The sequence below is a fragment of the Muntiacus reevesi genome, chromosome 22 (assembly GCF_963930625.1).
Source record: "Muntiacus reevesi chromosome 22, mMunRee1.1, whole genome shotgun sequence".
NCBI lineage: Eukaryota > Metazoa > Chordata > Mammalia > Artiodactyla > Cervidae > Muntiacus > Muntiacus reevesi.
The window spans coordinates 41,965,433-41,990,884 of record NC_089270.1 but is presented as its reverse complement, the minus strand read 5'-3'; the positions used below and the strand labels follow the sequence as shown (position 1 = coordinate 41,990,884).

The following is a 25,452-nucleotide window of genomic DNA, read 5'->3' as shown; positions in this document are numbered from 1 at the left end:
TCGGCAAGTTGTCACTTGACTGACAAAAAATACGCTCCAGTCCCTAAAAATGCAAATTCCCTAAAGAGAGTATACGGACCTATGTATGATGAACTACTGCTCAGATATGGAGTAAATATTATTATCCCAGCCAGGGATGTTGATGATTCTGTGCTGGAAGGGCAGGCCTCAGTCAGCACGCGTGGCTGAAACCTCAGACGAAAGTCCACACTTGAGTGTGTTGGTGATTTTCTTAGGGATCTTCTCCTATACCCTACTCAGAGTTACCGGAAAGGCCTGGCCAATGACCAAACACCACACACAAACGGTATCTCCCAAGAGGTCCTGCTTGGGAGAATCTTCACGCCGGCTGCCCCGAGCATGCTGGATCTTTAAGAGCCTCTTGGTTGCGGAACCTCCCTGGTAGTCCAGTGGTTAGGAAAGAGTCTCCTGGCTGCAACTGAAGAGGCTTGCTCTTGGGTTTCCAATCTGACCCTGGAAGGGCCAACTCTAGACTGGGCACTCAGGGACCTGTACAAAGTCCCCTTGGAGACATCCATTCATAGAAGGCATACCATGTTTCACTGAATGTAACATATTTATCACAAGTTGCACCACACTACCACAAAAAGCCAGTTGAACCATGACATCAACTCTCTTATCATATAGAAATTCTCTTTTATGCTAGTGAAAAAAGCTCTTTCAGAGCAGTTTAGACAGGAATGTATCTTATATCCCTTTTGTTAACTCATCAAAATGAAAAGAGAAGGAAGATAAATTCATTAAGGTATTCCTAACACTTTTTCACACCCAGGAGTTTGACTTTTGTGAACCACTTTTAAGTTGTTAACTTTGAAATAATTTCAGGTTCACAGAAGAGAAGGACAATATATACAGAAAGCCGATGCCACTGGTCTGCAAACCACACTGTGAACGGCAAGGCTGCAGAATACCTAGATTTATGTCCTAGAACTGCTAGTTACTGGCTGTGTGACCGCTGACCTTCAGTTCCATTGTCTGGAAGCTGGGACAACAGCTCCCCTTACCTTCCAAGGCCGTTCTGTGGCTTCCGAGGCAGCATCCCCGGCAGCCAGCAGTAAAGCGTGAAACAAAGACCGGTTGTCATTATCACACCCTACAAGGCGCTCTGCAGAGTTCTGGCCCAGAGGAGTCCACAGACTCGTCAATAATGGCTCTGTACATTTCTTGGTGCTGCTCAGTATTACAGAATGATTTCACGTCCATTCTGTAATCTGACCTTTGTGATAATTCTGTGAAGTAGGGAGAATACACTGTGCCTTCACTTACGCAATTTACATGTAATAATATATCTTAATCTATATATACTAATTTAAGTATATATAATTAATATATATCTTAATTTATATATATGTAATGTTATTCTGAGGTTTTTTTGGGGGGTTGCTTTTTCATAGTGGTAAACTCTAGTCTGAACATGTCGACTCTCGCTGCCTTGCCAACACTCCTCTGTAAGTAACTTCATAGCATCTGAATGGGGCTTTGTCAACCCTGGGTTACTAGGTCTGTTTTACCTGGTCTGAACTTTCTTACTTTTCAGACAAACTTTGCAACCTGGCCCTGCTTTTGGACCCAGGCAGTTTCATGCATGACTCCTCTCTGTGACCCGTGACTTGGTGGAGGCACTGAGGAGGCAGGGTTCTTGGCAGGCGTCAGCTATTTCTGATTAACCCCACCCTGCTTTCCTTTGCAGGATGGTTAGGTCAAACTCAACAAGTTAAATATTTTAAAAGCACTACTTAGAATAAGAAGAAATTTCTCGGGCCTCGGGAATCCATGTCCTCTGAGCTCCTTTATTTAATAAGCTATTTTTGGCTGCACTGGGTCTCTGTTGCTGTATGCAAGCTTTCTCGAGTTGCAGCGAGCAGGGGCTCCTCTTAGTTGCAGCGCAAGGACTTCTCACTGTGGTGACTTCTCTTGTTGCAGAGCACAGGCTCCAGGTGTGCGGGCTTCAGTAGTTGTAGCACCCAGGCTCAGATGTCCATGGCATGTGGGATCTTGGCATCCGGACCAGGGATTGAAACTGTGTCCCCTGCAGGATTCCCAACCACTAGACCCCCAGGGGAGCCGAAGTTAGTGTTTTCAAAGGCATCGGATCATTTGCCATTAATCCAACTTGGGATAAAACAAAATTCAACTATTTTACACATTACTTTTAAGTCATAAATAAACACTCCCCCTGCTAATATCAACCTTTTTTCTTTTTCCTGACCACCTCACCTTCTCTCAGAGGCTTCATGGAGGTGATGGGATGCTGGTGGGGTGGTGGTCTTAAATCAGCCTGAAAGAGCTACACAGATCAGGCTTGGCAAATTTTCCCTTGGGTATTTCTATAGTCTTTCCCATTCTCCTATGCCCCTCATAAAGAGTAAGGGACTCACTGGAAAAACTTTAAAATTTCCTGATATAACCAGGCTCATTCATTAATGTGTTCCCAAATCTTCTTCCAAAGTCTTCTTCCATCTCAAAGCTTTTTAACAGTGCCACTCCTGATCTAAATTACAAAAGAAGGTTACACTCATATGCTCCCTGGCATAAAAGTTCTTTTGACAATATTTCAAGGTTTCCTTTTTTCCCCCAAACAGTTGGCTAAAAATAAGATGTTATTTGTCTTACAGTTAAAAACTCAGACGAGGTGAGATCATTTGTGGGGTAGCTTAAAGTAAAGGAAGCACCATAATCTTATCCACTGGGGGAGGAATTTAGAATGAGGGAAGGCTGGCTGGCCTTGGACTCTATTCAAGGGAGTTCTGTCACTAAACTACACAAAAGAGAGCCTTATAAGGTAGTTTCTTCTAGAAGGCAAGTCTATGATAAATCCAGAGGGTAAGCTCTAGAGAAAGATGGGAAAGCATATTTAAGGGCATTAAATAAATGCTTTCTCAGCTCACTCCATCTCATATGTCTAGAACGTAAAATGTCTTAAAAGACCTTTTATAACCTTATAACATTATCTCCCAGACACTTCCCCTCCTCCCTTAGGTTATCTCTCAGTTTCATAAGAAAGAATCTTTGAAACAGAATTCTCCTGACTCCCACAAGAGCACGTTACGGTATTCAACAGCTTTTACTGCAAGTTCTTACTTGTGTGTAATCTAAAAGTGCCTCCTGGCTATTTAATTCCAAGCCTGTTAATTTGTCTCCTGAAGAATGGTAGAACAGTAGGTCAGGCACCTTCCATTTAATAACTAATTCCTAACCCATGAAGAAATATTAACTTGTTCTTTGGATTACTTTCCTCTAAAAGAATCTTAAAGCAACATATGGAATGGGAGAAAATATTTGCAAGTGATGCAACTAACAAGAGTTCAATTTCCAAAATATAAACACAGCTCATACAACTTAACAACAACAACAACAAAACGATTCAATCGAAAAATGAACAGAAGACCTAAACAGACATTTCTCCAAAGAATACATACAGATGGCCAATTGGCACATGATGCTCAACAATACTATTAGAGAAACGTAAATCAAAATGACAGTTAGGAACTACCTCACACCAGTCAGAATGGCCATCATCAAAAGTCTACAGACAATAAATGATGGAGAGTATGTGGAGAAAAGGGAATCCTCTTACACTGTTGGTGGGATATAAACTGTTAGAGCCACCATGGGGAACAGTAGGGAAATTTCTTAAAAAATGAAAAATAGAGCTACCATAGACCTAGGAATCCCACTCTTGGGCGAACACCTAGAGAAAATCATAATTCAATAGATACATGCACCTCAATATTCATTGCTGCTCTATTTACAATAACTAAGCCATGAAGAAACCTGAGTCCACTGACATACGGAAGGATAAAGGAGATATGGTCCCCGCTCAGTCACTCAGTCATGTCTGACTCTGTGTGACCCCATGGACTGCAGCCCGCTGGGCTCCTCAGCTAGTGGGATTTCCCAGGCAAGAACACTAGAGTGGGTTGCCATTTCCGCCTCCAGGGGATCTTCCCAATTCAGGGATCGAACCAGTTTCTCTTGCATTGGCAGGTGGATTCTTTACCACCAAACTACCTAGGAAGCCTCAAAAGAAGATGTGGTACGTGTATACAATTGAATACTATTTAGCCATAAAAAAGAACAAAATAATGCCATTTGCAGCAACATGGATGCAACTAGAGATGATCATATATATTAAATGAGAAAGAGAAAAGACATACATGATATCACTTATATGTGGAATCTATAATATGGCGCAAACTTATCTATGAAACAGAAATAGACTCAGTGACATAGAGAACCAACTTGTGCTTGTTGGGGAGGGGAGTTGTCAAGATGCAGCCCCTCTTTCAGGATGCTCCCAGTCTAGTGGGGAAGACAGACATTCCAAGAGCCCTTTCCAGGCAGTGGAAGGCGCTACACTAACGGGAAGAGTTCCTTCTTCTCCCCGGAGCTCTGTTCCATTGCTGGAATCCTCACAAGGGCCCTCAGCACATCTTGGCCCACCCCCACTTAAAGCTGCTCATCCACCCTTCATTTCTATCCTATTTCCCTTGTGTACATTCTTCACAGCACATACTATGTGAAACTACCTGTTTGTTTATTTGTGTTTAAAGTTCATGGTAGGTGCCATGAGAGAGGGATCTTGTCTATCTTATTCAAGGCTGCTTACCCTGAGACTAGAAAGAGCACCTAAAAATTCATATATTCATTCATTCAACATATATTCAAAGCATTTACTAATGCCAGGCACTGATTTAGGCCCTTGAGGAGAAAACAGGGAGTGAAAATCCCCTTCCCTCATAGAGCTTGTTTTTAAGTTGAAAAATGACAACAATGGATATTCACTGAGTGCTTTCTATGTATCATCTTATTGAATCTTCACAACAGTTCTATGAGATAGGTATGATTATAATTCTTATATTACAGGTGAGGAACCAAGGCCCAGAGAGGTCAAGGATCATGCTCAAAGCTAAGTAAGTGGCAGAGTTAAGATTTACACCCGGGAGTCTGGTTCTGGAGCTCAGCATCTTAACTATTCTGCTAGAATGCCTTGTGCTCACATACACGTAGTCCATGTGCAATAAATATCAGCTAGAAAGCAGAGGAGCTGAATAGGTGTTTTCCCCAAGAAGACATACAGAGGGCCAACAGGCACATGAAAAGATGTTTAGCATCACTAATTGTTAGGGAAACGCACATCAAAACCACCATGAAGTATCACCTCCTGCCTGTCAGAATGGCTATTACCAAAAAGGCAAGAAATAACAGGTGTCGGTGAGGATGTGCAGAAAAGGGAACCTTTGTGCACTGTTGGTGGGAATGTAAATTGGTGCAGAAACTGTGGAAAACCATACGGATACTCCTCAAAAAATTAACAATAGAACCACCACGGGATACAGTTATCCCACTTCTGGCTACTTCCCCAAGAACACAAAAACACTAATTTGAAAAGATAAATGAGGTGGTTAGATAGCAGCACCAACTCATTGGACATGAATTTGAGCAAACTCTGGGGGACAGCAGAGAACAGAAGAGCCTGGAATCCTGCAGTCCGTGGAATTGGAAAGAGTCAGTTACAAGTTAGCAACTGAACAACAAAGTTTGAAAAGATATATGCACCTTATGTTTATCACAGAATTATTTACAATGGTACAGTAGCCAAGATAGGGAAACAACGTTAAGTGCCCAGAGACATATGAATGGATAAAGATGTGGTACACACACACACACACATACAATAGAATATTACTCAACCATAAAGAAGATTAAATCTTATCATTGGTGACAACATGGAATGGATCTGGAGGGTACAGTGCTAAGTGAAATAAGTCACAAGGAAAAAGACAAATACTGTATGATATCACTTATATGTGTAATTAAAAAAAAACACAAGACCCAAAATAAATGAACAAACCAAACCAAACATAAACAAACACGTAGCTACAGAGAACAGAGCCGCGATGACCAGAGGGGGTGGGGTGGGGTAGATAACAAAATGAGCAAAGGGGGTCAACTGTATGGAGACAGATGGAAACAAAAGTTTTGGTGATGAGCACCCTGTTGGGTATACAGAAGTAGAAATATAATGCTGTATACTTGAAATGTATCTAATGTTATAAACCAATGTTACCCCAATAAAAAATAAAGTAACACCCTCCACCCCCCACAGAGTGTATAAACAGACTCAGAACATTAAAAAAAAAAAAAAAAAGATCCTGGAAGCCTACACAAAGTTGAAGAAGGACAAGAACATAATTATGAGGGGTAGGGGGGTTATGAGAGACAGGGGGTTTCATAAAGACAGTGATACCAGGTGATCCTTGAAGGCTAAGAGTTCCAAGAATGGAAAGATAAGTGAGGGTGTGACTATAAACAATAGCCAAGAGCAAACAATTACTGTGGCTGGACCATAAAGGTGGTTGGAGAGAAGAGGCCAAAATAAGAGTTATTGTGAAGTGCTAGGTAGTTTTAACTTGGTCCTAGAGGTGCCAGCTGAGCTAGGCAAAATCCTTTAAGATGATGCTGTTAAAGTGCTGCACTCAATATGTCAGCAAATTTAGAAAACTCAGCAATGGCCACAGGACTAAAAAGGTCAGTTTTCATTCCAATCCCAAAGAAGGGCAGTGCCAAAGAATGTTCAAGTGAAAGTGTCAGTCACTCAGTACAGTCTGACTCTGCGACCACATGGACTGTAGTCTGCCAGGGCTCCTCTGTCCATGGAATTCTCTAGGCAAGAATATTGGAGTGGGAAGCCATTCCCTTCCCCAGGGGATCTTCTTGACCCAGGGATCAAACCCCAATCTCTTGCATTGCAGGCAGATTCTTTACGGTCTGAGCCATTTGCTTATTTCACATGCTAGCAATGCTGTGCTCCAAATCCTTCAAGCTAGGCTTCAGCAGAACGTGAACTGATAAATTCCAGATGTACAAGCTGGGTTTAGAAAAAGCAGAGGAACCAGAGATCAAATTGCCAACACTCGGTGGATCATGGAGAAAGCAAGGGAAGAACATCTATTTCTACTTCATTGACTATGCTAAAGCCTTTGACTGTGTGGATCACAACAAACTGGAGAATTCTTGGAGATGGGTGTACCAGACCACCTTACCTGTCTCCTAAGAAACCTGTTTGCAGGTAAAAAAGTAACAGTTAGAACCAGACACGGAACAATGGAACAACTTCAAAATTGGCAAAGGAGTATGACAAGACTGTATATTGTCACCCTGCTTATTTAATTTACATGAAAATTATTATTTATTTGTAGTCACTCAGTTGTGTCCGACTCTTAGCAATCCTGTGATCTGTAGCCCACCAGATTTCTCTGTCCATGGAATTTTTCAGCCAAGAATACTGGAGTGGGTTGCCATTCCCTTCTCCAGGGGAGCTTCCTGACCCAGGAATCAAACCTGGTTCTCCTGCATTGCAGGAAGATTCTTTACCAACTGAGCCACCAGGGAAGCCTATTTGCAAAATATATCATGTGAAGTGCTGGGCTGGATGAATCACAAACTTCAATCAGGATTGTTGGGAGAAATATCAACAACCTAACCTCAGTGGAGAAATATCAACAACCTCAGTTATGTAGATGATACTACCCTAATGGCAAAAAGTGAAGAGGAACCAAAGAGCCTCTTAATGAGGTTGAGAGGAGAGTAAAAAGGTGGCTTGAAACTCAACATTCATAAAATTCATAGCATAGGATCATGGCATTTGATCCCATCACTTCATGGCAAATAGATGGGGAAAAAGTGGAAGCAGTGACAGATTTTATTTTCTAGGGCTCCATAATCACTGCAGATGGTGACTGCAGCCATGAAACTAAAAGACACTTACTCCTTGGAAGGAAAGCTATGACAAATGTAGAGAGTGTATATAAAAGCAGAGACATCACTTTGTCCACAAAGGTCCATCTAGTCAAAACTATGGGTTTTCCAGTGGTCATGTACAGATGTGAGAGTTGGACCATAAAGAAGGATGAGCGCCAAAGAATTGATGCTTTCAAATTGTAGTGCTGGAGAAGACTCTTGAGAGTCTTTTAGACAGCAAAAAGATCAAATCAGTCAATCCTAAAGGAAATCAACCCTGAATATTCACTGGAAGGACAGATGGTGAAGCTGAAGTTCCAGTACTTTGGTCGTCTGATGTGAAGAGCTGACTCATGGGAAAAAGACTCTGATGCTGGAAAAGATTGAAGGCAAAAGGAGAAGGAGACAGCAGAGAATGAGATGGTTGGTTGGATGGCCTCACTGACTCAAGGGACATGAATTTGAGCAAACTCCAGGAGATGTTGGAGGAGAGTGGAATCTAGCGTGCTGAAGTCCATGGGGTCACAAAGAGTCAGACATGACTTACGACAGAATAATAGCAAACAACAAAGGTACTAGAAAGAAAGACTCATAAGAATGAATTCTGGTTCTACAAGTAAAAACTTAATTCTGAGGGAGAAGAGGGAATGAGACACAAGGACCAAGGGATTGCCAAGTAACTCAGACATAAAGGATTATGCACAAAAAGAGTAACCAAGACACAGAATAAAGAGGCATGGTGTTCTTCCCTGTGAGATTTTATTACACATCTTGGCATCTCTATTAACTTAAAAAAAAAAATTATTTGTTTGACTATGTGAAGTCTTGGTTGTGGTATGTGGACTCTTATTTGCAGCAACCAGTCCATCCTAAAGGAGATCAGTCCTGGGTGTTCATTGGAAGGACTGATGCTGAAGCTGAAACTCCAATACTTTGGCCACCTCATGCGAAGAGCTGACTCATTGGAAAAGACATTGATGCTGGGAAAGACTGAGGGCAGGAGGAGAAGGGGACGACAGAGGATGAGATGGCGGGATGGCATTACCGACTCAATGGACATGGGTTTGGGTAAACTCTGGGAGTTGGTGATGGACAGGGAGGCCTGGCGTGCTGCAGTTCATGGGGTCGCAGAGTCGGACACAACTGAGCGACTGAACTGAACTGAACTGGGATCTAGTTCCCTGATCAGGGATCGAACCCAGGTCCTCTGCATTGGGAGCACAGAGTCTTAGCCACTGGACCACTAGGGAAGTCCCTTTATTAACTTTTTATTAAACTGAATTTTCAAATCTTTTCTAGTTACTCATGGCTTCAGGGACCTCAATAAGATCTATTGGCACTAAATTCATGATGACAGTCTTAGGTGAGATTACTAGGTGAGATTACTGACCTTTCAGATCAGGGTTCTCCAGGGCTCCAGGAAAAGTGCTCTGGGTGACAGGTTTGTAATTTGTATGGATGCTTTGTTAATCAGCAAGATCAGACTTCTTCTGTGCATCCTCTTAACAGCACAGCATCTAGCAAGAATGCCGACACCTGCCACCTGCTCTCAGTAAATGCAGGTTAAGTGAGACAAACAGTGATGCCCTCTCCATCTCAGTACTTGAGGAGGCATAACTCCAGTTTCTTCTGAGGGTAGAAGAAGAACCCTTTCTAGATTGAAGAACCTGGAGAATGCATTTCTATTCTTTGCAAAGTCCCAGTACTAAATGGCATAGAGGTTAAAGGCACGCTGATGGGTTTGCTTCTATGATGTGTCAAAACACCTTCAGGAGTCAGGAGAAACAGATTAGATCTGGCTTTAGCCCCATTTATCTCTGCTGTGGAAATGTACCCTGGTGGACCTCACATTCTTTCCTGCTCTCCCCGACTTTTTTCTATAAAATGGTCTCAGGCACTAGACTCCTTATCTCTAAATTTAGATTGGGTTGGGGGACTAATTTATGACAAGGTTTCCAGTTTCAGAAGTTATTTCTCTTAACATCTTCCCAAACATAAAGGAAAACTAGGTCTGTATCCTCATGACGTTTAAAGTTTTGAGAAATGCTGAGGATCAAGGATTACATGATAATGAGGTTACATGACTACTTCTACATGACTATCAGTCTAAATATTTTATAATTGCACTGTGTGAGTGTTTAGAGATGTAAATAGCAATGAAAGAAGATGAATAAAACTAGCTACAGGCTAGAAGTGACCGTAATACTTAAATAATCTTCTAGTTAACCTTCTGCTCTGATAAGGCAAATTCCATTGATTTGGAGGCTGTGGGGAAAAATTCCCCTTGGAATGTGTAAGAAAAATGTCAATACTTGGAATGAATTCTTCAACTATGCGCATTTCTTTTTTCATGGTATGACCGATAAGTTAGATCCAAAGGAACAAATGCCTGTTTCTGTTGGAAGAGCATGTGGATTACTTTGCATGGCGGTTTTTCTAAGTTTAATGTGATGATAATATAAATAGTTAACGTTGGTTACACTACTTAAGGCTTTCAATCAGCAACAGATGACCTACTTGCTATTTGGACTTCTGCGAAAAACTCTAACAAAATAACTGCTTGGGGAGCTTGGAGAAAGTCTGAGCTGAGTTAAAAGAGCAACTGCTTCTGTCATTTCAGGAGAACTGCCTCCTCTCTCCCTTTCTCTGCCTTGGCTGGGACCAGGAATGGGGCTGCCAAGGTTGGATTTCTAACTTTCCCCTGAAACTGCTTTCTATGGAAAATGTTATTTCAGACACGAGAATTAAAAGCCCCCTCCTTTTGTTTTGCAAGTCCAGGCTCTCTTTATTTTCCCCTTTCATTTATGGCAAGCTTGGGCTTGTCTGGGATAAAATAAACAACCAAACATAACCTCAAAGGCATTCCTGCTGAAAAGTGCATCCTGGGGACAAATTATTCAAAAAAAAAAGAAAGAAAAGAAGGAAGAAGAAAGAAAGAAAAACAAAATGATCATAAGGTTCACAATATATACGACATCCTTAAAGAGGTTTTTTTTTTTTTAAACCCACAAATAACTAGCTAGTTTAAATTACTGTTTGAGAATCTGTTACGTTCAGTAATTGAATTATTTCCCTTAACATTAAGAAACCATGAAATGTAATTTTTAAAATTCTTACAATCTAGTTCATCAAACAGGAGACTTCTCTCTGAAAGGCCTTATTCTGTATTTCGTCGTCAAACTCCTTTTCCCTATCTCTTGCCTTCATCGCTATCTAGACACGCAAGCCAAGAAAGAATGAAGCGAAAAATGTATTTCTGGGCTCCCCAAAGAGCGGGGGCAGCTTTTGTGAATCGATTTGCCAGTTGTTAGTATGAGCGGGGTGGGCTTTGGGGACGGGAGAGTCTATGGTACTGGGACATCTTTTCCATATATACGCTCGCTCCACGAGTCCTCACTTTCTTGGCGCATGCATCGAACTCTCAAAATAAAATTACCAAAAAAAAAACAAAAACAAAAAAGAGAGAGAGAGAGAGAGAAGAGGAGGCGTCGCCCACCCCTCCCTCGCGGCATCCCACGACCGCCGACTCCCCCAGCTCCTGTCTGCTGGGATGCCCACGGGAGGAGCCGCGGGACTCAGCCGGGCGCGCCGGCCGCAGACGCCGTGCCGGCTCCGCGCCGCCAGGGGGCGCCCGGCTCTCTCAGGGGCGGGGCGGGGCCCACGGGGAGGCGCCGGTGCCCACCTTGCTCGCAGGTGCCCTTGCTGACCTGGGTGACGGCCTTCTCCCCGCGGCTCTCGGCCCTGAGGCTGGCGGCGCGCAGCTGGCAGCCGCTGGAGTAGGTGACGCCGTCGCTGCCGCACACGGGGTAGCGGCTCTTGCACACACACACGCCGCTCACCAGCGGGCCGCCCGCTGCTGCCCCGGCTTTACCCTTCCGCCTCTTGCGGCTCTTCACGCACTCCATGCCCGGCGCGCAGTGCCCCCTGCCGGCGCCGCCGCCCCCGCACGGCTCGCCCTCGCCGCGGGCGCACACCGGGCAGCAGCCGCACGCGTCGCGCGTCTCGCCCAGCTGGCAGCCCCGCGGGGGCAGGGGCGGGCAGGCGGCCGGCTCGCAGGGGCCGCAGGCGTCCGAAGAGGAGGAAGAGGAGAGGGGCAGGAGCAGGAGCAGCAGCCCGGCGGCGCCGAGGAGCAGGGCGGGCAGCGGGGGCCGCTCCATGGCGGGGCGCGGCGGCGGCGGCGGCGGCGGGCGCGCGAGTGAGCCGGGCCCCGCGGGCCAGCGTTTTAAACCCGGCCGCGGGAACCACACCCCGGGGCGGCGAGAGCCGGGCCGCCGGGCCCGCGCCGCCCCGCCCGGGAGCGCGGGGCTCGAGCGCGCCCCTGCTGGCGGGGCCGGGCGGGGCGGCGCGGGCCCGGGGATGCTCGGCCCCCTGCCCCCCAGGGCGGCGTGCGCCCCATCCCTGGGCCATCGCCCGCAGTGAGAACAGCTCCCCCACACCCTTGGCCCTCGGCTCTCGCAGTCCAAATATTCATACTTTTTCACAACAACTTTGCGGTGGCCTCCTGTGTAATCCATTATATTCTCGTGGGTCTGGGAGACCTGAGTATTGATCGTTCTGCGGTTTGCGAATCTCTTTTAAGAACAATTCGTCTTCCACACCCCACGTGGAGATTTTGTGTCCCGGTTGGCCACAGGCCCGGTGTGGTCATGGGTGCCAAGCTTAAAGGACAAATTGTTGCCAACCGCTCCTCTTTCTGGACCCGCATAACCGCCTGCTCCCCGTGTGCTTTCTCATGTCAGGTTTTATCTGTGAGTCCTGGAACCCATGCGAGAGCTGGTTGTGTCCTCAGCTTGTAATATGTGGTGCTGGACTGCCATCGAACCCGTCTGCAGGCCTGAGCACGACTTGGGGGGTGCGGCCTCCGAGGCCCCTAGAGCGCCCCGGCTTTCACCAGTCGTTCTGTTGAGGTTTTTTTTTTTTTTTTTTTTTTTTTTTTTTAATATATAAATGACTGACTGTTCCCCCTTAGTCTTCCTGAAAAGTACTCTGGGAACTCAACTTCAAAGCTTTTTTCCAAGAGAAAAGGCTCCATAAATCCCTCTTATTAAGCATAACTTTAAGTTGTTTTCATGTTTATGAAACTTACAGCACTGCCGTGTGTCATTCTACGCATTGCATTTGAATTCTTTGAATTCTTTTTTCTTAGCATAAGTCCAAGGCATTATAGGATTGCTAACTCAAAAAGTGTGCGGTTCACCATACCACCAGCAGTCTCTAGATGTCACTCTCGCCAGTCTTCCTAGGATAATTATTGTATAATTTTTTGAAAATTAGTCACAAAATTCAGAGAATAAAATATCAAGCATCTTCCTATTGGGAAAACTTAGCTCTTATTCTCTGGCCTCTCCTTAGCATGTTCTAGAAAAGTGGCACTTTTTTCTTTTAAAGGTCTATGTTGACAAGAAAATTGTTTATGAAACAATGAAAAGTCTTTAGAGCAGATTTTTCGTATGTGTTCTTACCTTTGTCTCCCAGTTATAGAGTTTACATGACCCAGTCTACTGTCCCAAATTCAGCCAAATGCAGAGAGGGCACTCTGATACTGCCTGTTCCATTTCAGTTTTATGAATTCCCTGGTCAAGGTCCACTAAGTTGATTTCATGACCCACTGTGACTATTGTAGTTTTCAGATCTCCAGATCCTGAGACAAGGGTTCCTGTGCAAGTCGTTTACCTGGGGTCAGGATGCATCAGCTGAGGGCAGGGGACAGAGGCAGGAGGAGGTGAGCAGGGGGGAAGACAGCCAGGAAAGGTGGTTGATTATCCAGCCGGCTCTGGGCAGGGTGGGCTCTGTGACCAGAGGAAGCCCTCAGGCTGTATGCGGTTTTGTGTAGGGAGGGTTTGGGGAGTCGGGGCAGGCCCCGACAGCAGCTGCACCACTGAGGGCTGGAGCTCACAGGGTTTTTCACACCCTGAGTGGAGTCAGCAGTAAGAACACAAACGCGTGGCACACGAGTGTGTCTTTGATGGGGGGACCTCATTTCCCAGCATGTGGAAGAGCAAGCCTGGTGTTTATCACTGAAGGGGGTGCCTTGGCTCTGTGTGATGACGCCAATCTGGAGGACCTGACAATAGAGCGCTGTGGTTATTCAGAAGGAGAAAAGGCAGGAAAGGGGAGTCTTTGCAAAGAAACTTGATACTGTTTCCCATTCAGCTTCAGCTCTGGTGAGAGGAAAAGCCTAGATATCTAGGTGAGATATGTTCTCTGCAAACAGAAGAATTTTTCTTCTTCCTGTTTTATCTGGATGCTCTCTATCTCTTTTTCTTGCCTAATTGCCCTGGTTAGAACCTCTAGCATTACATTATATATATAATATACATATATATATTATATATAATGTTATATAAGAGAAGTGGTGAGAGTAAGCATCCTTGCCCAGTTCTTGATCTCAGAGGGAATGCTTTCAGTCTTTTGCCATTAAGTAAGATGTTAGCTGTGGGTTTTTCATAGATGTTCCTGTTACATTGAGGAAATTGCCTTCTATTTCCAATATGTGGAGTGCTTTTATCATGAAGAGGTATTGCATTTTGTCAAATGCCTTTTTTTGCATCTATTGAAATGATCAATAAAGATGTATATTATTCTGAGACATAATGTTTTACATTAATTGATTTTTGGATGTTAAACCAAAATTGCCTTCCTGGAATAAATTTCACTTGGCCATGATATATAGTCCCCCCCCCCCTTTTTTTATATGTTTCTAGATGGGATTTGCTAATATTTTGCTGAGGATTTTTGCATCTGTTTTCATAGGAGATATTGGATTGTAATTTTCTTTCTGTGTGATGTCTGGTTTTGATATCACAGTAATAGTGGTGTTGTAGGATGAATCAGAAATTATTTCTTTATCTTCTGCTTGTTTTGGAGGTTTCTGAAGAATTGGTACAATTCTTCTTTAAATGGTTAGTAAAATTCAGTGAAAGACTTCCCAAAGAAATGCAATGCCAAAGAATGCTCAAACTACGGCACAATTGCACTCACCTCACACGCTAGTAATGCTCAAAATTCTCCAAGACAGGCTTCAACGATACGTGAACTGTGAACTTCCAAATGTTCAGGCTGGTTTTAGAAAAGGCAGAGGAACCAGAGATGAAATTGCCAACATCCGTTGGATCATGGGAAAAGCAAGAGAGTTTCAGAAAAATATCTACTTCTGCTTTATTGACAATGCCAAAGCCTTTGACTGTGTGGATCATAATAAACTGTGGAAAATTCTGAAAGAGATGGGCATACCAAACCACCTGACCTGTCTCTTGAGAAACTTGTATGCAGGTCAGCAAGCAACAGTTAAAACTGGACATGGAACAACAGAATGGTTCCAAATAGGAAAAGGAGTACGTCAAGGCTGTATATTGTCACCCTGCTTATTTTACTTATATGCAGAGTACATCGTGAGAAACACTGGGCTGGATGAAGCACAAGCTGGAATCAAGATTGCAGGGAGAAATATCAATAACCTCAGATATGCAGATGACACCACCTTTATGGCAGAAAGTGAAGAGGAACTAAAGAGCCTCTTGATGAAAGTGAAAGAGGAGAGTGAAAAAGTTGGCTTAAAGCTCAACATTCAGAAAACTAAGATCATGGCATCTGGTCCCATCACTTCATGGCAAATAGATGGAGAAATAGTGGAAATAGTGTCAGACTTCATATTTTTGGGGGCTCCAAAATCAGTGCAGATGGTGACTGCAGCCATGAAATTAAAAGACGTTTACTCCTTGGAAGAAAAGTATGACCAACCTAGATAGCATATTAAAAAGCTGAGACATTACTTTGCCAACAAAGGTCCATCTGGTCAAGGCAATGGTTTTTCCAGTAGTCATGTATGGATGTGAGAGTTGGACTATAAAGAAAGCTGAGTGCCGAAGAATTGATGCTTTGGAACTGTGCTGTTGGAAAAGACTCCTGAGAGTCCCTTGGACTGCAAGGAGATCCAACCAGTCCATCCTAAAGGAAATCAGTCCTGAGTGGTCATTGGAAGGACTGATACTGAAGCTGAAACTCCAGTACTTTGGCCACCTCATGTGAAGAGCTGACTCATTTGAAAAGACCCTGATGCTGGGAAAGATTGAAGGTGGGTGAGAAGGGGGTGACAGAGGATGAGATGGTTGGATAGCATCACTGACTCAATGGACATGAGTTTGAGTAAACTCTGGGAGTTGGTGATGGACAGGGAAGCCCGGCGTGCTGCAGTCCATGGGGTCGCAAAGAGTCATACATGACTGAGCAATGAAATGAACTGAAAATCCAGTGAAGCCATCTGGGCCTGGGCTTTTTCTGCTCTGGAAGTGTTTGGTTATTATTTCCATCTCTTTACTTGTTATAGGCCTGTGTTAGTTTGCTATGGCTACCATAGCACAATACCACAGACTGGGTGGCTTGTACCACAGAGGCTGATTTTCTCACAGTTCTGGAAGCTGGCAGTCCAAGATCAAGGTGCCAGAAGCGTTGGTTTCCTCTGAGAGTCATAAGGGTAAGCTCTTCCCCACTTCAGATGAATTGCCACCATAAAATACTAAGAACCTTCATCTCTTCACTGAACAAGACTGCTACTTTACCAGTTATAGCCTTATATTGCTCATCTTCCTTCCTTATAGATATGATGCATTGAGATACTCAGTCACTGAATTCTTTCTATCTAGGGCAAGCTCTGGCTTCTTTGAACCTTTCCTAGCCAACCCCAAATCCCATAATAGTTCTTTCTAACTCCCTCTTACTGGGACTCCCAGCAGTTCTGTATGGAGTCCGTTCTCTTTTGCTACGATGAGTAATAAACCCACCTTACTTGACTACAGGTATTTTCCTGGTGGTCTTTGGATGAAAGGCAATGACACATGAGCTATCTCCTTTTAGCTCCTTCTCTTCTATCCAGCTTCAGCAAAACTTTCTCCATCCCAATCCATGTATGCTTATTCGCTCATTCGTGTCTGACTCTTTGTGACCCCATGGGCTGTAGCCCACCAGGCTCCTCTGTCAGTGGGAATTCTCCAGGCAAGGATACTGGAGTGGGTTGCCATGCCCTCCCTCAAGGGATCTTCCCAACCCAGGGATCGAACTCAGGTCTTCCACACTGCAGGCAGATTCTTTACCATCTGAGTCACCAGAAAAGCCCAAGAATACTGAAGTGGGGGGCCTACACCTTCTCCAGTGGGACTTCCCGACCCAGGAACTGAACCGGGCTTTCCTGCGTTGCAGGCAGATTCTTTACCAGCTGACCTTTAGCCCCAATCCATAGTACACTCTAACACCCTTCACTGACGGGTCCTCATACCTGGCAAGCATCCCTCTTCGTGGGGCATCTTTGAGACTTCTCTGGCCAGCAGGCTTCAGTGGCATTCGTAGAAAACCCATGGGGCCATGCAGCCTACCCTGCTGTATTTCTCTGTGCCCATCCTTCTCACCAAATGTCTATTTGGAAAATGGAATGTTTGTCTCCCTGTATGGCGATCATCACAAATACATTGACTTCCCACTCCCCTTACTTGGCTTCTTTGGGTGGGGGAGGGTGGAGGGGGAGAGGCATGGGAGAGGAGGAGAAGCCCCTTGCATCCTCCAATAGGTTTTTACTCCCCAACCAACCTCCTTATATAGAGTGGGGGCTAGTGTGCTGCTGGGGTTGATTGGGGTAGGGCTATTTAGGAAAAATTTGAGGAAGAGTCTGCTCCAGTTCTTGGTGGCCCTTTTTCAGAATGTGGGGACACATTGTTTTGGGTTATGGATCCCAGTGTCATTGTCAGGCAAGAGAAAAGTTGTTCCATTCAACAGTCTGTTATAGTAATTATCTATCATCTTTATCATCTCACCTTTCCCCGCCTCCTTCCTCCTTCTTCATCATCATCAGTAAGATTTTCAGGGATGGGGTGGGATATGGGTGACCATCCCAGCCCAGATAAACAGCACAAGAAAAGGAATGAAGGCGGCGGAATCCATTTTGGTACATTCCAGCAACAGAACATGTCTAGCACAGCTGAAGGAAGGTGTGTGTTGGGAGAAATGGGGGGAAATGAGTCTGGAAAGAGGGGAGATGTCAGATGATCTAGGACTTTGCAGATCATGCCCAGGACTTTGAATTGCAACTTCTAGGTGACAGTGAGCTGCTGAAGAATGCAGGTAGGAGGCAAGATCAGGTTTGCAATGTAGGAAGGTCAATACAGAGGAGGGAAATGGATTCAAATGGAGAAGGAATGTAATGGCCACAGTGCAGAGGCCCCCTGAGGCCTGTGCAGTGGCTTCCTGTGAATTAGAAAGCAGCACCCAAATGAGCAGGTGCAGCACTGAGGGTACAAGATTGGTAAGCAGCTGGCACCAAGAACAAGGAACATCTTTCTCCTGAGAAGAGGACCTAGCCCCACCAAGGTGCGTGGGCTGGCAGGTGGAGGGAAGGCTGAACTTTAGCCTCACTTGTTCCCTGGGCTGGGCACCCTTGTGTAGTGTGCAAAGCCTTACAGGGAAGTTGGCTCTGGTGCCAACACTGTCTGGCTCAGAATTGGCACTCGATTAAAAAGCTTGGAAAGTAAATGGATGAAAGGGAGGATCATTTGGACAGTCTCAGCCACCCACTACTGCCAACTACTACCGCCATCCAGGCAGAAATCAATGAGAGCTTGGAGCAAGTCATAGCCGTGGAGCTGCAGGGCATGGACCACATCATTTCTTGTCCTTCCTGGACACATTTGTGAGCACGAGGAGGGCATTGTTCATAATTACACTGGACAACAGGCATAAATCAAGGTCGTCCTGGACACCAGGAACATATGGTCCTCCTAAGTAGAGAGGAAGGGATGGTTGAGGGGTCTTTAAGAGGTAGAATCTATCAGGCCTCAGGAAGCATCTGACTGGGAAGCAACTCAAGAGAAACCTCGACATTTCTTGCATGGAAGATGAGATGATAGCTGCTGCAGAAGCAGGTTTGTGTTGGGGGAAGGAAATAGCTATTTATAGGTGTTAATAGCCTATATGAAGCTGAAGCTCCAATACTCTGGCCATCTGATGCAGAGAACTGACTTATTGGAAAAGAGCCTGATGCTGGGAGAGATTGAAGGCGGGAGGAGAAGGGGATGACAGAGGATGAGATGGTTGGATGGCATCAACAACTCAATGGACATGAGTTTGAGTTAACTTCGAGAATTGGTGATGGACTGGAAAACCTGGCATGCTGCAGTCCATGGGGTCACAAAGAGTCAGACATGACTGACTGAACTGTACTGAATAGCCTGTAAAATTCAGTATTAGATACAGAACTTGGAGGACTCTCTAGAGGCTGTTGATTTTGGACATGCTGATTCTTTTTTGAGTTATTTAATTGATTTGGTCGTATGGAGGCTTAGTGTGGCATGTGGGTCTTTCTTTGAAGTGCACGTACTCTAGTCGTGGTGCGTGGGCTCAGCAGTCGTAGTCCACCGGCTTGGTTGCACTGAGGCTTGTGGGGTCTTAGTTCCCCAACCAGGGATCGAATCTGCATACCCCGCATCGCAGAGCAGATTCTCAGGGAAGTTCCTGGCCATGCTAATTCTTTACAAAACCAGGTCTGTCCTTTTTGTACAGTTCCAGAAAGGGAAGCAAGAGAAGTTCTCTAACAATTGCATCACATTGCTCTAGGGATGCTTCAGGGCCCTGACTAAGAGTCAGCCCTTGAAGTTTGTTTTCTCTGTATGTGAAGTCTCTCAATGATAAAATCTTGTTGTTTTATAAAGGACAGAAACTCATTTCTTATCAGCTTTCTATATCTGACCTCTTAAAAGACCTATTGCTATACAGGGAAATAGCTAATGATATAATTGAAAAGGTGTTAATAGCCTATAAAATTCAATATTAGAGACAGAACTTGGAGGACTTCTCTGGAGGTCATTGAAAGCTAGCTGACGCGAGTGTGCTGTTAGACCTGATCGAAGGTCATCAGGGGCACAGAGATAACCGAGAACTCTAAAAGATCGTCGAGGAAGATGGTCTTGTTTGTATTCTGCTCTGTTATTGACAGTCTTTCGAGATTTAAGAAAGTCACTGAATAATAAGCTAACTTCCAGATATACAGAGTTGCAAAGAAAATGTAGGTTTACGTTCTGGAGCTTCATTTACCGGCTTACTGTAGTAGATATTATCACGTGAGGATCTGAAACCTCTAGGAATTTCATTTCCCAGCTTAAAATTCATTATTTTACACCTTAACTTTGACGTAGACTCTTACATTTACATTCCTGTATAAAATAAATTAGACAGCATTGCTTTTTGTGACAACAAGTAGGAAGAAATCTCTTTGGGTTATTCCATAATTAGGCTCCATCCTTTTTTGTTGTGGGGGAAATGATATGATCATTTGGTGGTAAATGATGCAGTACCCTCACATTAATCTTCCAGTTCCCTGATTCCATAATTCACCTTGGCAAAGTAGAAGAGTAAAAAAGTAGACAAATGAAAAATGGCTCCTCAAGGTAAGTGGTGTGGGAGAACGTGAAACCAGGAGGGAAAAATCATTTTCGGGGGACAAGGGTTCAGTCACAAACTTCGTTATGCTCATGAAGGGGTTACATGGGTGTCTTTGAAAATTTGTGAGGATGTTTAGCCTGAATGCCTGGATCCCTTCCCTTCTGAACAGATCATCAGCTACAATGTTAAGAAGTTGAGTACCACATTTTCTTTCACTGATGCTGATTTTTTTCCTAAGCTTGTTAAGGGATTAGAATAGTAACATTCCTTTCAGTGATGCTAAAGATTGACTTTTGGAAAAGCTGATTACCCAAAGGACATGATTGTTGCTTTATTACATTCCCGCCATGGAGCTACCTCGCTGGGATGTCTGCCTCTTAGGGGAATAACAAGCTAATTCCAGTATCTTCAATCTCCATAACTATCAAATTTCAAATTCAAATCCCTTCATGCCTAGCCACTTCCCTCATTAGTACCTTCTCATAGTTTAATATAAATGCTTGCTTTTTAAGAGACATGGTGATGGGCCAGAACAGAGGGAATCCTGGAAAAGTATAAGACCTTCTTTTTGATTCTTGTTGAGTGGAATTATCTTAGGTCATTTGAGTATATTCCTCATGCCTTCTTGAGAAGTAACATTTTAAAGTTTTCTCCAAGGTTCAAAGGTGAAAATTTTGTGCTTGAAACTATCCTGCAAGCCCATGAGGTGCACTGGTGGGTTGGCTTGAAAGTCAAAGCTTTCAGGGGTGGGGGAGGTTTCCCAGTGATCTTCTTACTGCAGAAAAAGTAATTTGGGGATGAGATAGGCAAGAGAGGGGAGAGAGGAGATGACTTTAAGAGAAAGGAACTCCTTGACCCTCAGTGAGGTCACTGCGTGTGGTCCTTGGTCTCAGGAGTCCACCTGGCAGGTTAGCACAGAGCGGGGAGCTCTAGAAGGGGGCTGACCCGCCTCGGGGGTGGGAAATAGAGCCCCTGAGTTGTCCTGGGTGTGCAGTGAGAGGCAGGAGCGGCTTTGTGGGGGCGATGGCGCAGGTGTGGGAAAGCCTTCCACCTCTTTAGCCGCGGCACTGAGGTGATGGCCCCTCCAGAACCCAGGAAATTGACTGGCTGTGGGAAAGTGACACCTTCCCGCTTCATGTACCTCTCAGAAACCATCTTGCTGAATCTTTTTGGGTCACATTCTTTTCTTTACACTATTTATGGTTTTGCTGGGTCTTTGTTGCTGTGTAGGCTTCTCGTTGTGACGGCTTCTCTTGTTGCAGAGCACAGGGTCTGGGGCTCTTGGGCACATTCTTAATATGATTCTGTTGCACTAGCATTTGCAAGAAGAGCTCTTTGGGGCTGAATTAGAGCTCTTCTCAGGCATAGCTGCATCAACCATTTAGAACTTATAAAATTCTTTACCTGGGTTCTCTTGAGGCAGCTCTGCTTAGTCGAGGTTTTATTCTCAATTTAAATACTGTTGATTTACCACCCCCAGTTGATAGAAAAAAATGCAATACTTCTTATAATTTTCTTTCTTTCTTTTCCCAGCAAGGATCGAACCCTTACCCTCTGTAGTGTGGAAGTGTGGAGTCCTGACCACTGAACCACCAGGGAATTTCCTGACAGTTTTATTTATAAGGTACTTAGAACCTGTCCTCCAGTTGCATCCCTCCACCCTTCTCCTTTGACCTCCCTGATTTGCCAAACCGAAAGGGTTCCAGTTTCTTGGACATACCATCTTCTCTAGACTTCTCATGTGCTATTTCTGCTTTCTGTTGTTCCCTGGAGAAATTGAGCATTCCTCTCCTTCCCACGACCCTGTTTTCTCTGTCTGCCTCCTTAGCCTGGTCCCCTTCAGGGAGTGGTATTTCTGAGCCCCAGCCCCAGCGTCTGTCTGACGCCCACCTGCCCACAGGCGCGCTGTGCTGTCCACCCCACACGTTCAGTCCCTTCCTTCTGTGCGCTCACCTGAGCTGCTTGTCAGCTATGTGGATCATATTCTCCATGCACATGTCTACACCTCAGGCTGTGTCCCCCCACATCCTCTGAGCTGGTTTGCCCCCAAGGGCTTCCTTCCTGTCAGTGAGCACATCACACCCCAGCTTCCAGGTTTTCCCGTTCCACCCATCCTGCCTTTACCAAGGATTTTCTCTTTTCATGGGGGCTTTTAGGGTAAGAGGAAAAATAAACTTTGACTGGAATTTGCCTGTCAGAGTCTTCTTTTCTTTTGGAGTCTATTTTAGGACATTCAGGGTTTGAGGTGGGTGTGTGTGTGTGTGAGAACCATTCTCAAAGGGTTAAGGCATTCTGCTCTGATCCCCCAGAGCCTCCTTGCTTCTCCCTTGGGTCTGAGCTCAGACATTGCTCTCCGTGGGAAGAACATCCTCTAACCCTCAGATCTGGGGGAGTGGCCTCTCCTGGGCATAGTCTACCCCTTAGCTTCATTGCCCTGTATCCAACCAAAAGACTGTGCAATCTCAAGGATGATGAATGGCTTTAAAAACTGATTTACTGCTAATGCTCAGCGGTCAGCCCAATAGGAGCAGGCATGCATGTGTGAGTGAATGCAGGATGAATGGGTTCTCTATATACCTTCCACTGGTGAACTCTCTGTTGTCAAAGACATCTCAGTCACCAAACATTCTTCAGACTGTGTGTGTGTGTGTGTCTGAAGGAGTTCCTTTCTTCCCTTAGTCCAGGTTCCAGTTGTTTCTAACTGTATGATCTTGAGTAAGTAACTTAATCTCTCTGTGCTTCAGATTTTTCATCTATGACGTGAGGATAAGAGTAGCACTTACTTCACGAGGTTGTAGGGACATCAAGGGAACTAGTACACATAGGACACTTACAATAGCACTTGGGATCTAATTAACTGCCAATAAATGCTATTTTTCAATCATTTCCTGTACATTCCTTGCTGTTTTCAAAGGGTGACCAAATCAATGATTTTGTCAAAATTGATGGAATAAAATATTGTTGGACCTTTTCCTCTCACTAGGTTGGGGGGAGTTATGTGACTGCAGCTTTATTTTCCAGTTTCTTTGCTTCTGCATTTGACTCCTCCTGTGCTTTTTGGAGGGACTCGGGTTACTGAGGAGGGTGGGTGGGTATCTCTGTTGGTAGCCCTTAGGGCTAAATGGCTTTGCAAGCCACATTTAGGACATTAGTGATACCTGAGGTTTGAGACTTAAGTTTGAAGATGTTTTAACAGTTTTCCAAGGACCTCCCCATTAAAAAGCAAAACAGAACAACAAGCCAGCAGAAAAACACAACCTTACATGAACGGTAATAAAACGGTGCCTGGGACAAGATGAAGACTCATTTGTGTCAGAGCTGGTCTTCCTAGCCTGACTTGCAAGACTTATAGGCTGGATCTCTGAGCCACTGCTGATGGAAAGTCCTCTGGAGAATAGTCTGCATTTCTTGAAAAGCACTGCTTCCTCCAAGCCCAAGGAGTTCTTCAGTCTCAGGGTTGCTGCTTTAGGACCTACTGAAGTTTGTGGATCCTCCTTCCTCATGCTTTTAAAATAAAAAGGGTGAGGTTCCAAGGCGTCAAAGGGCTTTCCTATTGCTCTTTAATTCTCTATCTCAAAGAGTAGGAAATGATATTTGAATATTCCCTACACCAATTTCAGCCCCCTGATGGTGAGATACCTTTTTTTCCCCACGAGGCTAAATAGCTCTAGTCTTTCACTTTTAAGGGCAGAGTGGACACAGAGTTCTGCTCAGAAACAGAGGCCGATTCAAAGGGGTTGGGATGGGGCTGATTTTATCCCTTTTATTGTCTCCTATGTGGCAGAAGTGATGATTAGTGTCAACATCCAATGTGAATTTAATTAGTTCATTGAAAGCCCCTTCATAGATAAGTCCACCTCCGCTCTGTAGTAGCAGCATTGAACAGTAAATGGACACAGCTTTTGTGGACAGATGTCTCCCAGGAATCACAGAAGCATTACATGTTCCACCTGCTGCACTATTTGCCTTTTTGGAAAAGGTGATTGCATATCTGAGATCAACTTGCTAAATATTCGTAGATTCTAGTTCCATCTTCTCTTCCAGAGAGAGGAAACATTGTTAATTTTATAGTGAGTGTTGGGGGGGGGGGCGTTGCCTTAGGAATGTGATGAAGCAGAACCTTGATAAGAAAAGCCAGGAGATACTTTGGAAATGTCCTGTCCTGAATAATGGATGGGGTGGTGGTTGTATTAGCTTTCTATTGCTGCCTAACAAAAAACACAAGTTTAGCGGCTTGCATGATTGATTGGATTCTCTGCCTAGGCTGAAATGAAAGTGTGGGTTGGTTTGAGTTCTTATCTGGAGAATTTGGGGCAAGAATCCAAGACCATTCAGGTTGTCGGCAGAATCTAGTTCCTGCAGTTGTAGGACTAAAGTCCCCACTTTCTTGCTGGTTGTTGGGTGGTCAGCCGTCTGGTCCTTGCCTGTGTCTTTTTCCATCTTCAAAGCCAGTGCTTGTCAAATTCCTCTAGTACTTCAAATCTGTCTGACTTTTTCTTCTGCCACCAATTATAGAATACTCTCCGCCTTTAAAGGGCTCATGTGGTTGCAGTAGGCTCATCTGAACAGTCTCCTTTTGATTAACTCAAAGCCAATTGTTTGGAAATAATTAAATTATATCTGTAAAATCTCTTTCCAGATAATATAACCAGGGACATGATATCTTATTATATTTACAGTCCTGGAAATTTAGGTGGGAAATCTTGGATGGTCAGTTTAGAATTCTGCCTACAACAGTAGTCAAGTATTGTTTTCTCAAATTAACTCTTCACTGAAGCCAAGCTTCTGTGGTTTCCCTTTATTACTTTTATGTACCTGTGAACCTTGCAGTTTGTTGCTTGTGCTTTGTCTTATCAATGGAATTTTTCCTGTGGTTTAAAGAGGGTGCCAGTCTCCCAGGGCACTGATTCCTGGGATTCATCTGTTGGTTTTGGACTTTCAGGTTTGACGTTCCAAGTGCCCATCTTGGTTTGGACCACACAGGAAGAGCCATGAGAAGCAGATAGCAGTCAACAGAACCAGGGCTAACCTTCAAACCTGTGTGTTTTTAGTGTTAGAGGGAAAAAAGAAATTGCTGCTGTATTCACAGACTGATAATTATCTCATTAAATAACTTCTCAGACCTTGATTTAGCCATTATGAAAGATGTTTTGATCAAGAACATCTGGTGTTGTTTTCAATTAAATATTGTACCACTAAACTTTGATTAAAAACTGATTTAAAATTTTAATAGCCCCTTCTTTAGAAGATGGCTAAATGCAAAAA

At 44.4% G+C, this 25,452-nt stretch overlaps 1 protein-coding gene across 1 annotated transcript in view; it reads right to left on the bottom strand.

Annotated features, from left to right (window-relative positions):
- Positions 1–11,980, bottom strand: part of IGFBP7 (insulin like growth factor binding protein 7) — a 76,194-nt gene extending 64,214 nt beyond the window's left edge. Inside the window, exon 1 of the mRNA XM_065914677.1 lies at positions 11,447–11,980. Within this exon, the coding sequence (XP_065770749.1) occupies positions 11,447–11,921 (475 nt within the window). The 5' untranslated portion in view covers positions 11,922–11,980. The remainder of the gene's footprint in view (positions 1–11,446) is intronic.
- Positions 11,981–25,452: the final 13,472 nt, after the last annotated feature.